General features: G+C 45.6%; 2 protein-coding genes and 1 long non-coding RNA gene across 4 annotated transcripts in view; 2 read left to right on the forward strand and 1 right to left on the reverse strand.

Moving 5' to 3' along the window:
* Positions 1-7529: 7529 nt before the first annotated feature.
* TNFRSF17 (TNF receptor superfamily member 17) lies at positions 7530-10892 on the forward strand. The gene is made up of 3 exons (XM_069569983.1): positions 7530-7818; positions 8390-8521; positions 10371-10892. Exons 1-3 carry the CDS (start codon positions 7701-7703, stop codon positions 10655-10657), a joined length of 537 nt encoding a protein of 178 aa, XP_069426084.1. The 5' UTR covers positions 7530-7700; the 3' UTR covers positions 10658-10892.
* Positions 10893-11934: 1042 nt separating this feature from the next.
* Positions 11935-14532, reverse strand: LOC138428979 (uncharacterized). The gene is made up of 2 exons (XR_011252641.1): positions 14160-14532; positions 11935-13032 (listed from the first exon to the last, which is right to left on the reverse strand). It is a non-coding gene; the product is annotated as an uncharacterized lncRNA (long non-coding RNA).
* Positions 14533-14554: 22 nt separating this feature from the next.
* The window catches only part of SNX29 (sorting nexin 29), a 603019-nt gene continuing 601686 nt past the window's right edge, over positions 14555-15887 (forward strand). The window contains exon 1 of one of the 2 annotated variants that reach the window (XM_069569984.1): positions 14555-14683. In XM_069569984.1, the coding sequence (XP_069426085.1) occupies positions 14677-14683 (7 nt within the window). In that variant the 5' untranslated portion in view covers positions 14555-14676. The remainder of the gene's footprint in view (positions 14684-15887) is intronic. The other variant, XM_069569985.1, reaches the window with a different exon arrangement.

Below are 15887 nucleotides of genomic sequence, written 5' to 3' on the forward strand. Positions count from 1 at the left end.
CTCTTTCCCAGTCTCATGCGTGCTCCTCTGTGGGTCAACTCTGCCCGGGAGCCGTGCGGGGATGCTGGGAGACACAGCTCCCAGAGAAACCTAGGGGACATAGGACTACAGAGCACAGAGCTCACTCAAGGTGGTCAACAGAAGGCAAGGACTGGGTATGCAGTTAAGGTGTTGCTGGAAGGGGGACCCCTTCCAGGGCTTGAGAGAGGGCTCTTGTCTAATACTCGGAAATGAATTGGCCAAGGAGACACATGTGCTGAAAAAGCAAGAGACTTTATTGGGAAGGGGCGCCCCAGGTGGAGAACAGGAGGGTCAGGGAACCCAGGAGAACTCCTGGGCCACGTAGCTTGCAGTCTGGGGTTTTATGGTGATGGGATTAGTTTCTGGGTTGTCTTTGGCCAATCACTCTGACTCAGGGTCTTTCCTGGTGGCGTATGCCTTGCTCAGCCAAGATAGGTTCCAACAAAAAGGATTCTGAGAGGGGGTAAGACACATGGTGTCTCCTTTTGTGCTTTCCCGAACTCATCCGGTTGGTGGTGGCTTATTAGTTCCATGTTCCTTACCAGGACCTCCTGTCGTAAAATAACCCATGGAAATAGATACTATGGTGCCTGGTCAGAGTGGGCAGTTTTAGTCAGTGTGTTTCCCCTAATGAAAGGCCCTGATTTTTGTTTTTTAAAATATTTATTATTTATTTATTTTGGCTGGGCCAGGTCTTAGTTGCAGCATGTGGGGTCTAGTTGTCTGACAAGGGGGTGAACCCCGGGCCCCTGAATTTGGTGCATGGAGTCTTAGCCACTGGACCACCAAGGAAGTCTCTTGTTCAGGGCCTTGTGATGGTGAATTTTGTGTGTCAGTTTGATGGGCCAAGGGGTACCCAGATACTTGGTCAAATGTTATTCTGGGTGGGTCTGTGTGGATGTTTTTGGATTTATTAACATCCAAATGGGGCTTCCCTGGTGGCTCAGACAGTAAAGAATCTGCTTGTAATGTGGGAGACTCGGGTTTGATCCCTGGATCAGGAAGATACCCTGGAGAAGGGAATGGCTACCCACTCCAGTATTCTTGCCTGAGAAACCCCATGGACAGAGGAGCCTGGCGAGCTACAGTCCATGGGGTTGCATAGAGTTGGACATGACTGAAGCAACTTAACACGGCACAGCATCTGAATGAATGTACTGAGTAAAGCAGATTGCCCTCGTCCAAAGAGTTGAAGGTCTGCCAGCCTGCTGAGCTGGGACCCCAGTCTTTTCCTGGCTGGACTCAAGCTGAAATATCAGCTCTGTTTGGGTCTGGAGCCTGCTGGTTCTTGAGCTGGAACTTTAAACTCAGACTGAAATGATACCATCACTGTTGATTTTCCTGGGTCCCCAGCTTGCCAACTGCACATCTTAGGACTTTTCAGCCTTCTTTTGCGAACCAATTTCTTATAGTAAATCTCTTTCTGTCTATATATACATCCTGTTCATTCTGTTTCTCTGGAGAACCCTGACAAACATAAGTCTAGAGAAATCTACTAAAACCCTTGGAAAAACTTGTGTACTGTTGGTTTGGAGTTAAGAGCTAAAGATCAGTGTGTTCTGCTGTGAAAACTTGCTAGTTGTTTCGTAATCTGGAAAAAAGATATTTTAATTGAGTGGATTTTCCTTGCAATTGGGAGCTGTTATACTAGTCGGTTATACTTACATAACACGCTAATGGCTTTGGAGTTTGAGGCAGCGTCTTTTCGCTTCTTTAGGGCGTTGAGTGACTGCTGAAGCTTGATACCAACTCAGGGATTGGTTTTCCTCCCTGTTTTCTCTGTGTAAAGTGAGGTCAGACTCAGGACTCTTTTGGTGATGTTATTATATCTACAAAATTTTTTCAGGAAACTTAAAAAAAAAATCCTTGTTGTTAAAACATGCTATTTACTTCTGTTTTATTATTTTGCTGAATCCCCAAATCACAGTCTTTGCAGACTAGAGAGAATTGTAGAGATAATCGGGCCTGACTTTTCCCAAATCGTGTTCACAAAACATTTATTCCTAAATTTTCATAGGTGATCCTTCAAAAAAGGGATTCAGTGACCATGTAGGTTTGAAAAGGCAGCATACACGCCCTCCCCCTTTTGAAGAGTCCAGCACTTTAATAAAGCTTGAGATACCTCTTTTAAAAAAATATTTATTTGTTTGGCTGTGCCGGGTCTTAGTTGCAGCACACTGCATCTTTAGTTGTTGTTGCAACATGTGGGATCTTGTTCCCCAACCAGGGATCAAACCTGGTTAGGAACACAGAGTTTTAGCCACTGGACCATCAGGGAAGTCCACCCAAATGCACTTTAGTAAAGTTTGAGATACTTCTTAAACTTTTAAATGGATGTATCAAGTAGGCAGTTGGTAGACGGGTCTGGATTTCAGGGTCAGGGTTGGAGTCGAATATACAGATTTGGAAGGTAAAATATTTAATATCATGGGAACAGAAGAGACAAGTAAGGAGGGTTTAGAAGGCATGAGTGTGTGAGGGCTGGAAGTGGTGCAGCTCCCTTGTGACCATGAGTGAAAGATCTAGGAATGGAGCCAAGATTCAGAAGATGTCATTGATGAGGCAACTGACAGAGAGAAACTTCAGCTATGATAGCTGATTCTACTATACTTTCCAGCTATAATACTAGTAAATTCTTTTTGAACTTAAGTTTTTATATTGTTTCTATGGGAAGAGTCCTGACTAACATAACATCTCCCAATCCCTTATCTCTGTCTCCTATATTTCCCCATCGCCTTTGCTGTCATGGAGGAGAATCAGCCGACCCAAAGATGCCAGAATCCATGTGTTCTGCTGTGAAAACTTGCTAGTTGTTTAGTAATTTGGGAAAAGGATCTTTTAATTGAGTGGAATTTTCCTTGCAATTGGAAGATGTTATACTAGTCCCCCTTATCCTCAGGAGCAAAGGGGAAGGCACAGCTTACCTCAGTCAGTGTCTGTTCTGGACATTTCAAGCAAGAGTGGAGGAATCAGTTAAGAATGGGTGAATATGGTTAAGGATTTTATGTTTGGATTATTAGCAATCAACCCAAACTGACTCTGGCTAACATAAGCCAAAAAGGAGCTTTATTGGAAGGATCACGGGTTTCCCCCACAAAGTCAGAGCAAGCTGAACAGCAAACCTGGGGAAGGCGAGGGACCAGAGCTGCCCTGGGGAGCCTCAGCAGGCTGGCATTACCCTCCTCTCTGGGCTGCCCATCCACTGATGGGATACAGCTGCAAGTTCTACTTTCTCTGGTTCAGGCTTGAAATGACTTGGAGAAAGATGCTTTTGGGGAGAGACTGTGAGGTAAGATGAAGATCCCCAGCCTGGTTCCCAGGCGTCCACCCAGCGCATCTGAGATGCTTGGCAACAGGTCAGGAGGCGATTGCCATGACCTCTGTGAGGATGGAGCCATTCTTGGGCTTCTCCAGGATGCTCGAGGCCTACAAGGGATTAAGAACAACCTCTGCAGGGACTTGCCTGGCAGTCCAGGGGCAAAGACTCTGTGCTCCCAATGCAGGGGACACAGGTTCAATCCCTGGTCAGGGAACTAGATCCCACATGCTGCAACTAAGAGTGCATGGCGCAACTAAAAAAGATCCTGTGTGCTGCAACTAAGACTTGGTGCAGCCGAAGAAATAAATTATTTTTGTTGTTCAATTGCCAAGTTGTGCCAGACTCTTGGTGAGCCCATGGACTGCAGCACACCAGGCCTCCTTCCCTGTCCTTCACTATCTCCCAGAGTTTGCTCAAATTCATGTCCATTGAGTCAGTGATAAATAAATACTTAAGAAAAGAAAAAGAACAAGCCCTGGAGGCCTTCATTGCTTGTAAGTCCCAGTGAGGGTGCTTTGGCCCTCACACTGTCTCAGGCTCTGCCCATCCTGGTCTGACATCTTATAATCTTTATTCTTTCCCCTTTAGACTACGATCTTCATCTTTGGGTAACTTTCCTTTTACTCTACTCTTTTACTCTACTCTCCTCCGAGCTCCCCAGCTACTATAGACAGAATTAGTGAGAAGACAGCTCGCTGTGTGTGGGCTCTCACCAGACACCAAATCTGCTGACACCTTTATCTTAGAGTGCCCAGAGCTGGGGAAAATAGAGTTCTGCTGTTCATAAGCCATCCAGTCTATGGTATTTTATATAGTAGTCTGAATGGACTAATAGAGCACGCTTTAAAAAAAATGATTCTATTGAAAAAATAATCATTACTATTAAAAATAATTATTCACATAGTACCAAAATTTTTCAATGAAAAGTAAATTTGTTTTTCCATCCTGGACTTTTTGTCTCTTGCTGGAGGCAATGATTACTGTCTCCTGAGCATCTTTTCGGATGTAGTGTATGTTTATATCTCTATATAGACCCTACCTGGAGAAGGCAATGGCACCCCCACTCCAGTACTCTTGCCTGGCAAATCCCATGGATGGAGGAGCCTGGTAGACTGCAGTCCATGGGGTCGCTAGGAGTCGAACACGACTGAGTGACTTCACTTTCACTGTTCACTTTCATGCATTGGGGAAGGAAATGGGAGCCCACTCCACTGTTTTTGCCTGGAGAATCCCAGGGATGGAGGAGCCTGGTGGGCTGCCGTCTATGGGGTCGCACAGAGTCGGACACGACTGAAGGGACTTAGCAGCAGCAGACCCTACATTTTTTTGTTTGTTTGTCTTTTTAAATTTCACTTTTAAAAATATTTAAAAAACATTACATATTTTATTTGTAAACACAACAAAGAAGATTTGAAAACACACTCTTCAGTACTTTGCATTTTCCACTTAGTGATGTACTGTTCACATCAGAGGGCATTGGTTTCATTCTTTGCATAGTATTGAATTCTTCGCATAGAACTCTGCGTGGTTGCATAGTCTTCTGCTGTGAGGTTCCCCATGATGGAGAGGCTCGTGTGACCACCAGCGACGCTGCAGTGAACATCTCTCTACATAGTACTTCAGGCACCTGAGCCAGCACATCTGTCAGAAACAGCAGTGCTTTCCACCAGACTTCCCCAGCATGGCCTAGTTTGGCCACTTCCTCTTTCTCTCTGCTCCTTAAGTACCCTCAATATGCTGACTGACCGACTCAAAGGTCACCAGTGACCCCTTCCCTAGTGCATCAACTCTGACTTTTCCACAGAATTTGATCCCACTTCCTATCCTTCTCTGAAACTCTCCTTGCTTGGCTGATGGGAGAGATAACCTTTGTCCTGGCCTGTCTCTAATCGGGCTTTTCCTGTGTCCTTTCCTGTCTCCCAGGGTCACCATTTGGCAGGAGCCTGAGGGCGTGGGACCTGCTGGGCCGGCCCTTTCAGCTCTTGGTTGTCCCACCCAGGCTGTCACACCCATTGACCTCACCTCTGGAGGAATGTGAGATTTTGATCAATCTAAGTTCAAACTTTCCTCTAGGCTCAAGCCCTTCATTAAAAAAAAAAAAAAAAAAAAAGGTGTGCTCTTTTTAATTCTTGCATTTTATTTTATTATCATTGTTTTCATATCAAAAAGTGTAAAGAATAACCAAAAGTAAAACAAAAGAATAACACAGAAAATGTCAACTTGTCTACCACTCAGCTTAATAAAATGTGACCAACATAGGTGAAGCCTCTTTTGCCCCTTTTCTGCCCCCTAGAGATATGCACTGTCCTTAATCTGAGATTTTTTTTCTGTCCTTGCGGTTTACTTGAGTCCTGTATTTCTGATTGACTTCTTTGGACATTTCCATATGGGTATCTCTCAGTATGATTAAATGCAAACACACGTGATTCCATTTATGTAAAAGGAATGTGCTACATGAATCAATCAATCGATCAATCAATCTGGCCACCTACAGAAGTCCTTCCAGAAAGATCTATATCACAAATTGGCTAAATAGAACACGTTGGCAATAGCATGGGGGACTCCACTCTATAATAACCCATATGGGAAAAGAGTATGAAAAAGAATAGATATGAGAATATGTATAACTGAATCACTTCGTATAATACAACATCATAAATCAACTATACTCCAATATAAAGTGAAAACAAACAAACAAAGAACACACTGGTAGGCCTGTTTGCAAATTCTGTTTCACACACCCCAATATTAACAGTGATTGTTTCTGTATGCTACGACTATGGATAATTTTGCTATATGCACAACTGTTTTTTCAAAGTTTTTAACAGTGGAACACAGACATTGGAACATTCAATAGACATTGGCTAGACGTCCAACAGTGGAATATAGACATGACATAGACATATGTTATAATATTATGTTAATTTATTATTGTTGTTCAGTTGCTAAGTCTTGTCCGACTCTTTTTGACCCCATGGACTGTAGCACACCAGGCTTCCCTGTCCTTCACTATCTCCCAGAGTTTGGTCAAACTCATATACATTGAGTCGGTGATGCCATCCAACCATCTCACCCTCTGTCACCCCCTTCTTCTCCTGCCTTCAGTCCTTCCCAGCATCAGGGTCTTTTCCAATGAGCTGGCTCTTCACATCAGATGGCCAAAGTGCTGGGGCTTCGGCTTCAGCATCAGTCCTTCCAGTGAATACTCAGTGTTGATTTCTTTCAGGATTGACTGGTTTGATTTCCATGCTGTCCAAGGAACTCTCGAGAGTCTTCTCCAGTACCACAATTCGAAAGCATTATATTAATAGTCATATATTATTATTATGTCCCAAATATGTCTTCCTCTAGCCCTCTTTTACCTACCTCTTTTTTTTTTAACCTATTTTACCCTAGAAGTAAAAATAGAAGTTGCCTCTTTTACCCTAGAAGTCTCTATTTGTTGGAATTCTGGGATTCTTCCTAGGTTTAAAACTTGGTAGTCATGCTTCATACTCCTTTTTTCTCACATTCTTCTTTCTTAAAAAAAAATTGTTCATCTGGCTTCATGGTCTTAGTTTCGACATGCAGAATCTTTAGTTGCAGCAAATGAATGCTCAGTGGGATCTAGTTCCCTGACCAGAGATCGAACCCGGGCCCCCTGCATTGGGCATGTGGAGTCTTAGCCACTGGATTACCAGGGAAGTCTCCCCCTCTCACATCCTCTCTTCCCACTATACTTTGTGGTTATTTGAGTGCATTTCTATCTCCTCTAAGAAATGGCAACCCACTCCAGTATTCTTGCCTGAAAAATCCTATGGACAGAGGAGCCTGGTGGGCTCCAGTCCAAAGGGTCTCAAAGAGTTTGACACAACTGAGTGACTAAACAGGCCTCCTCACTGTCTCCTCTGTTAGGTTTTAAGTTCTTCAGTGGCTCAGACCTTGTCTTATCTCTCTCCTTGGGGCCCATCACACAGGACAGCTCACAGAACAGATGCTCCAGAAATGGTTACTGAACCTTTTGCTTGATGCTTCAGGCTTGTTGACAATGCCACAATTGTCACCTGCCTGAGAAATTTCTTCTATAAATAAATAGTTTCTGTTTCAAGTATGGTTTGCTCTTGCTGCATATACCCCCTCTCTTACTCCACTCAAGCCTCAAACTTAGAAACTGGAATTAGTGTTGGTATTCAAATCCTTAGCCACAGTGCAAAGAGTCAGCCCCCTTAAGAACCAAGTCATCAGTGTGAAGTTTGTTTTCTTCCTCGACATTCCGGCTGCCGTCACTACATTTGCTGAGGAATTCTCAACAAGAGCTCACTTGTCCTTCCATGCCATTCTTTCTGCGGTTTCCTTGTTTCTTTTTGTGATCCAGTTCCAGATGGCTCAGCGGTGCTCCCCAAACGAGTATTTTGACAGATTGCTGAATTCTTGCATATCGTGTCAACTTCGGTGCCCTAATACTCCTCCCGTAATATGTCAGCATTATTGTAACACAAGTAAGTAATCCTGTTTGAATGATCACTCATTGGTGTGAAGTATTTGCTCTGTGTGTGTGTGTGCTTAGTTGCTCAGCTGTGTCTGACCCTTTGTGACACTATGGACTGTAACCCACCAGGCTCCTCTATCCATGGGGATTCTCCAGGCAAGAATACTGGAGTGGGTTGCCATGCCTTCCTCCATGGGAATCTCCCCAACCCAGGTCTCCCACGTTGCAGGCAGATTCTTTACCCTCTGAGCCACCAGGGAAGCCCAAGAATACTGGAGTTGACTGTTTATTCAAAGAAGAAACATTATGGGAAGGTGGTGAGATTTTCTGAATCAAAAAGAGAAAGAAAATAAGGCAATCATTTAAATGCCAACAGGAATGGATACTTTTTCAGAGCTCAACTCTATTTTATTCTGCAATCTTAGCAACATAGATTTTTATCATCTCTCCTAATTAAGTATTAACTTAGAATTTAAAAGTCAAAGCTGAGGAATTAGGGGAACTGGATGGCAAATAATCTTTACCTGATGTGAATATTATGTTATCAAGTTCATTCTCTCTCTGACGTTCTTTTGATTCAGTGAAAGGAACAAATACATTTCTCTGGACCTGTTTGGGCCTGAGCTTGATAGTTTCCTTGACAGTTTTCGTATTGATGTTCTTGCTAAGGAAGATGAGCTCCGAACCATTAAAGGACAAACTTAAAAACACAGGTTGGTTTGATGGTTGATCTTTGAAATCTCTTTCCAAGAGGTGGCTATTGTGAATTTCAATTCCTTTTTTTCCTTTCATGTTGTGTATCTCATCTGGTAAGTGCCCTTTTGGGTATGTTAGATGACAGTTGGGTTAAATGAACTTGGGAGAAGGGAGCTTCCTTTCTGATGTTTACACCTTCTTTGTTGATATTGTACCATGTCAACCTTCCTCAACATTCTTCCTTTGGTATTTACTCTTTTGAAGTACTGAGGCCTCTTTGGGAAATATCCATCTCTTTGACCAACGTCAGGACATTGATTAAACATCACACTATCAGAAATAGCTAGCCGGGTCTGGTACTATCCGAAAAAAATGTATTTGACAAGATTGGTGGCCGTATTTTTATACAAATACAAGTGTTGTTTGCTCAGATGAACAGTCTACTGCTGAAAAAAAGCTAGAAATGAATACCAATTGCTCCTGGATTATTTAAGCAATCATCTCAAAGATCTTTATTAAGCAGTAGAGAATCAGTCCCAGAGAAGTGAATATTCTGCGGAAGAGTTTTTTTTTTTTTGAAGAGTTTCTTAAGAGAAAAATATTTCGGCACCTTTGCCCATGATCTAATTTCTAGTCTGCTTTGCAGTCATTGCCCTATTTCTTTATGTGTGTATTTTCCATGCAGAATCTATAAGGCAACATTTCGTCTGCTTTCTAGTGCAGAAAGGGGAGGAAGATGGCTGTTTCATATCATTTACTCATTTCTCTTTTTTTGCCTGGGGCCTGAGAGACAGGTGGGGAGTGACTTTAAGTGTGACATTTTGGACGATGGAGGTATACCATGGAACGTTGGGAAAGTATTAAAACATGCCTGCGCAGGAGTGTAATGGGGACACAGCGGAGACTCCTTCCTTATGGGATCATGAAAGTTTCATTAAAAAAAAAAAGTAATCTGCCCAATGTGCTGTAAGAGAAACATCTTTACTTTGAATTGTGAAGTGTCACCCAAGACTCATTTTGGTATGCTGTAACACACGCTGAGCCGTCAGTTCACAGTTGTAAAAAGGGTCGGTATCTTAATGCATCCAAGGGCCAAGTGGGTCAGAAACGAATGTAGTGGGTCACTGGAGGTTCGGTGATAGGGGACCGCGTGCCCAGCCTGAGGAAGACAAAGGCTATGGACTTCCAAGTGTTTTCTTGTGGGAATGTCAGTTCCCACTGGCCACATTTTTTGTCTTAAAAAAAAAATAAGGTAAAAGAGGGACTTCCAGGGTGGTCCACTGGTTAAGACTCTGTGCTTCCACCGAAGAGGGTATGACTTTGATCCCTGGTGGGGGAAATTCTGCGACCCTTTGGACTTTGTGACCCTGTGAACTGTAGCCCACCAAGCTCCTCTGTCTGTGGGATTCTCCAGGCAAGAATACTGGAGTGGGTTGCCATTTCCTCCTCCAGTGGATCTTCCTGACCCAGGGATTGAAACTGTGTCTCCGTGTCTCTGCAGTGCAGGCGGATTCTTTACCGCTAAATCACCTGGGAAGCACCCCCAAGTCATGAGATGTGGCCACAAAAAAGAGAGAGAGATCAGTTGTCTAGATTTGTATGTACAATCTCTTGATTTTCAAACGCGGGCCAACATTAAACAGATAAGCAAACACTGTAAAAATACTGTGTGCCATAAAGCGAGCATGTCTTTGAACCCAACATGGTCCATGGTCTTTCAGCTCATGACTTGGGGTGTAAGGCCTGCTTCTTTTGGGGAAAGACTTTTGGCTCCTGTTGCTTTGATCCCTGATGCATGCTGCTAAGTGTGGCACAACCAAGCACCCTGAAAGCTTTAGGATAACGGTTCTGTTTTTGTGCAATCAGGAGCGGTTCTCCAGAAGAATGCTAACGCAGACCTGGATGTTAACAATAACAGCAGTATTGTGGCTGAACCTCTTCTTTTGAGAGGCCTGGGGTACACAGTAGAAGAATGTACGTGTGAAGACTGTGTCAGGAGCAAACCGAAGGTCGATTCTGACCATTTCTTCCCCCTCCCAGCCATGGAGGAAGGCGCGACCATTCTTGTCACCACGAAAACAAATGGCTACTGCGACAGTCTGCTAGCTGCCACCAGTGTCACGGGGATGGAGAAATCAATTTATACCAGATAATTAACCATGTTAAGGGTATAGAGTTACTTGGAAAATCTTTGTCCTAAGGGAAGGATGGTGTCTCAGATCTCTTTAAGATGATTGTATTTATCAGCAGATGATATGGCTTTCCGTCCTCTAATTTTGGAAAATCTTTATGTTAGCTATATTTTTCTACCTTATTGTTGGGAGCTTAACTCTGAAAACTTCCTTGGTTTCATGATTAAATTGACTCACTGAAAAAAAAAACAAAAAATCACTGCGATGTGTAGATTCCATAGTCACATATTTCTATGGTTAGGCAGCTTCTCTCCTACACATGGGCACATACATTTCAGGACAGACTAGATTTCTCTCTTTATTGTTAAAGGAAAGCAATGTATTCTCTGTATATAGGAGAAGCCTGGAGTCAGCCACCCTCTTCAGTGTGCAGGGCATGACTGGTTCCTGACTTTGGGAGCTTTCAGCTTCATGGAGTCATACAGGCATTATTATAATCATATGAATGAATGTGTAGCTGCAAACTGTGATAAAGGTGTACTCGGTATCATTTTTTGCAGTTAACACAGGAAGTAATAATGACAGACAGCATTTATTTAGCCTTTCTAATGTACCAGGGGTTGTTCCAAGTGCTTTACCTGTACTAAGGCATTTAATGTACACAACAAATCACAAGGTAAGTGGACCATTACTATCGCCCTGTTACACATGACAGAAAGGGAGTCAGGGCAAGGGTCACATAGACGGTAAATGAAGAGCCAAAGTGAAACCCAGACATTCTGATCTATCCCTTTTTCTTCTTCTCACATCAATTTAATTCCATTTCTGAGTTTCTCATCTCACTGGGTTACCCATTATTGGGAGAGGGTTGCCTTCCTTGGGTTGTGCAAAGGTCCTGGGGTGTTATGGAAACAGGCAATGCCCTCTGGTGTCTGTTGACTTTGATCATTCTTAAGATAATGCCCATTAGCACTACATCAGAGAACCTCGAGGTCTTGGGGCTTTGTGGCTTTTGTGTTGGGTTTGGGATATGGAGAAACTTGGTGAGACATTTCTACCAACTTGGGGCCCATCATGGCTCCATTCCAGGGCCTTGAGGGCCATAGATGATACAACATAGTGGTGAAGACACTGGCTCTTCGAGTTTGAATCCTGACTCTGTTACTAGGAAGTTATAGACGCTGAGTGATTGAGAAAGTTAACCACCCCGCTTCAGTTTCCCCATCTGTAAAATGGGGATCATAAGAGTATCTACTTATAACATTGTTTTGAAGATTAAACGAAAATATACACACACGTACATTTATTATTTATTTTTTCCCATGATAAGTTTCTGGGTCATGATAAGCACCTTGTGTTAGTTCCATCGCCATTGTGGTTTTTATTAGTGCTTTGAGGTCTAGTTTCTCTGAGGGCAGGCAGATGCTCCTTGTCTGTTATATGGCCTGGGAATATTCCTCCTAGCTTCTCACAGCCCTTCTTCCTTCTCTCCTTATTGCTCCATTCCCCGCAATGAGTTTAGATTTTTCCAAAAGCCCAGAAGCGCTATTGACCTGAGGCTTTTGATTCTTGGTTCTCCAGTACCGGGCTAAGTCATAGGAGGAAGGAATTACCGTACTTAAAGGGAGTAGCTGGTGGTGGAGGATGTGAAGTACACGCTACATGTTCAAAGTGCCAAGAAGACAAGGCACAGGGCACTGTAAGAAGGTGTATCACTGCCTGACAACTCCGTGAATCAGGTATGTGATGGCTCAGCAAAGTCACAGAGGCAGACAGACCTCACCTAGACTTTCGGGGGGAAGAGAAGGGATTCAGACACACTAACGCTTTAACTAGAGTAACAGATTAGCAACAAGTGTAAAGCACAATTTTGAACATGGAGAAAAAAACTACCTTAACAACCAAAGAATTTTAAAGAATTCCCCAACACAAGAATTTCTACATTCTATCACAGTCCCTACACATGACTGTATTTTGACACAAGTGTAATCATAGCGTACAGACCATTTTGCATGTGGCTTTTTAAAATTACTGTATTATCTTTGGCCTTTCCTTGTGTTTCCGTTACCTTTATAATTAGCATTTTCAAATACTGTGAGGTGGGCCATGATTTGCTTAGCTATTCTCTAACCTGGCTTTGGTGCTTTCCACTTTCTATTATAAACAGCGCTGCAGAGAGAGCATCCTTCTAAAGATCTCTCAACCTCTGCTGAGTCCACAAGGTAAATTCCCAGGGGCCAGAGATGACGTGTAGAGAAGCAAGGTAATAGCAGAAGACCACGGGCTGTAGGTCATGCACAGCTGGGCTGGCATTCTGGCTCCATTTTCCCATGCAGCCTCAGTTCAGTGTTTTGTGGATCAAGTCTTGGGAGTGGATCAATCGTTCTCAGTCAACACTGGGAAAGAAAAACAAAAAATCGAAGAGAATACATTCCCTGCAGAATTTTGTTAAATAGTTTCTTAAACGTATGCATTTGTGTGCTGAGTTGTGGTGTAAAATGTTTTCTTTTACTCTGGGTGGAGGGCTACAGTTCACAGGATTGCAAAGAGTCCCACAGGACTAAGCGATTAACACTTTGCCTTTCTTTTCCTTGGGCCAAAAGAGTTGGGAAAATGCTTCTTCACTCTTTCTGACCCCTCTTTCTCTTATCTGTAAAATGGGGCAGTAAAAACTTTTCCAACACAACCCATCCACATTAATGCCACTGCTACCACCCTAGCCTCAGGCACTCACACTTCTTGCTGAACAACTGCAGTGACCCCCTAACCAGCAGCCCTTTCTTCCACCCTGACCCACACACTACAATTCACTCTCAACCCCGGAAGAGGAATCATCTTAAAACCTCCTTGTGTCCTCTGCTTCAGTTCAGTTCAGTTCAGTTCAATCACTCAGTCCTGTCCGACTCTTTGTGACCCCATGGACTGCAGCACCCCAGGCCTCCTGTCCATCACCAACTCACGAAGCCTACTCTAACTCATGTCCATCGCCTTGGTGATGCCATCCAACCAACTCATCCTCTGTCATTTCCTTCTCCTCCTGCCTTCAATCTTTCCCAGCGTCAGGGTCTTTACCAACGAGTCAGTTTTTCGCATCAGGGGCCAAAATACTGGAGTTTCAGCTTCAACATCAGTCCTTCCAATGAATATTCAGGACTGATTTCCTTTAAGATGGACTGGTTGGATCTCCTTGCAGTCCGAGTCCTCTGCTTAAACTCCTGTAATGATTTCCCACTCCCTACCTCCCTTCCCTGGTGGTTCAGACGGTAAAGAATTCGCCTGCACTGCAGGAGAGCTAGGTTTGATCCCTGGGTTAGGAAGATCCTCTGCAGAAGGGAACAGTTACCCACTCCAGTATTTTCCCCTGGATAATCCCCATGGACAGAGGAGCCTGGCGCTAAAGTCCATGGGCTCCCAAAGAGACACGACTGAGCGGCTTTCACTTTCACCTCCTTAGAGTGAGGCAGAAAAGCCCAACCTCTTCACCCACATCTTCCATCTCTTTCAAAGCCCTTTTCTGGCTCACCCTTTGGCTCCAGGCAACCCCTCCAGGCAGGAGGTTCCTTCCGGAACACCCTTCCTGCAGATCTTCCCGGGCAGCCGTCCTCTTACCATCCCCGGACTCTAAAGTCATCTGCAAAGAGAGGCCCTCCGGGACTTCCCGCCTCCCTTGTCCCCACGCTTTGGCCCATTCCTCTTTTTTAATTTCCCCGTTCCGCTCCTAGGGCTCTCGTAGCCACCTCCCCGCCTGGCTTCCCCACAGAGGTGTGAACTCAGGCTGGCGGGTAGGCGTCCCAGCCGGTGTGTCTACGGGGCACCTGCAACCTCGGCACAGCAATCCGCGCCTCAGTCTGGCCACCTCGCTCGGGTGCCCGTGTTTACCTTCCGGGTCGGGGGGCGGGACCGCGGCGTCCGCGCTCCACTTCCGGGGCGGGGCGGCAGGCGGGGCGGGGCGCGCCGTCTCCTGGCCTGTCTGGAGCGCAGCAGCGGCAGTGGCGGCAGTGGTGGCGGCGCGGTAGGCACCGGCCGGGGGGAGCAGCACCATGAGCGGTGAGTGGCGGCCTGGCCGCTGTCACCCGCCCCGGCCGCTCCAGCTCCCGCCGCTCCAGCTACACACTCCAGCCCCCGAGTCCCTGCGTCCCGCTTGCTCGCGGACCCCGTCCTGTCGCTCCCAGTTTCCGGACCCCTGTACCCCAGGTCCTGGCCCCTGGTCACCTGCACTTTTCTGGAGTGCCGAGTCCAGGCACTCCTAGTCCCTTGACCCCTGTCCATCACTTACACAGCCTGCTGCTGGACACCTGTCCCCCGGATCCCTCAGTCCCTTCCCATCCTCCGACCCCCTTGTCCAGTTACCAGACCCCCAGTTCTCAGACCTCCTGTATCTCAGTCCCTCCTAACTCCTCCTAACTCCTCGACCCTCTGAGTTGCACTCCTGGGCCCCCCTGCTCCCCAGCCACTCCCGAGGCCTCTGTCCCCAGTCACTCCAGTCTCCGCAGGGGCAAAGAGTGTTGCTGACCATTCTGTTGCCGGTCATTCTTAGTTTGCTGACCCCTGTGCTCCGCGTTCCCCCAGCTCTCGGTTCCCAGAGGACTTTGAGTTCTCCATCCTCTTTGTCTTCCCCGACTCTGCGGTTCCCTGCTCTCCTCCTCCCCCAGTTCTTTGCTGTTCCAGTCCCCAGTTGTTCCCAGTTTCTCATTGTCCCTCTCTGAGCCTTGCTTCTTGCATTTTGGTTATTTTTTCATTTTTCAGCTCCTTCCATTTCTTCTCCTGCTCATTTGAGGTCTCACTTGACCTGCCCTGCAGCCCTTCCCCTGCTGTCCAGTGTTGAGCCCATCTGGGGGTCTCCGCCCTTCCCGTCCACTCCTCTCCCTTCCACTGGAGTGCTGGGTGGTTTTGGTGGGAGGCTGGGAGGGGTGTGTGTACAGCCTGTCCTCAGCGTTTCTGAAGTTTAGTCCCTAGGCTTGGACGGGTATTCTCAGCCGTTTCCACTCACGAGATCTGTTGTGTTTTGCTGCTAAGTCATCCCTGGGTATAGTATGTGGAGACGGGAGTGACTCAGGGAAGCCTCCCAGCTACCCTGACTGGGATCTGGATTTACTTAGGAGGACCCGCCTACCCTCCTTCTGCCTGTTTTCCCCTCACTGTGGAATTGCCTCTACAGAATCCTTGCAACCAGCGCTGCTGGCCCTGACCTTGGACCCAGGCTTTTCTGGAGGTTGAGGCAGGGCAAAGTGAAGGCCCTGTGTCTCTCTTC

The sequence above is a fragment of the Ovis canadensis genome, chromosome 24 (genome assembly GCF_042477335.2).
Source record: "Ovis canadensis isolate MfBH-ARS-UI-01 breed Bighorn chromosome 24, ARS-UI_OviCan_v2, whole genome shotgun sequence".
In the NCBI taxonomy this organism is placed as follows: Eukaryota; Metazoa; Chordata; class Mammalia; order Artiodactyla; family Bovidae; genus Ovis; species Ovis canadensis.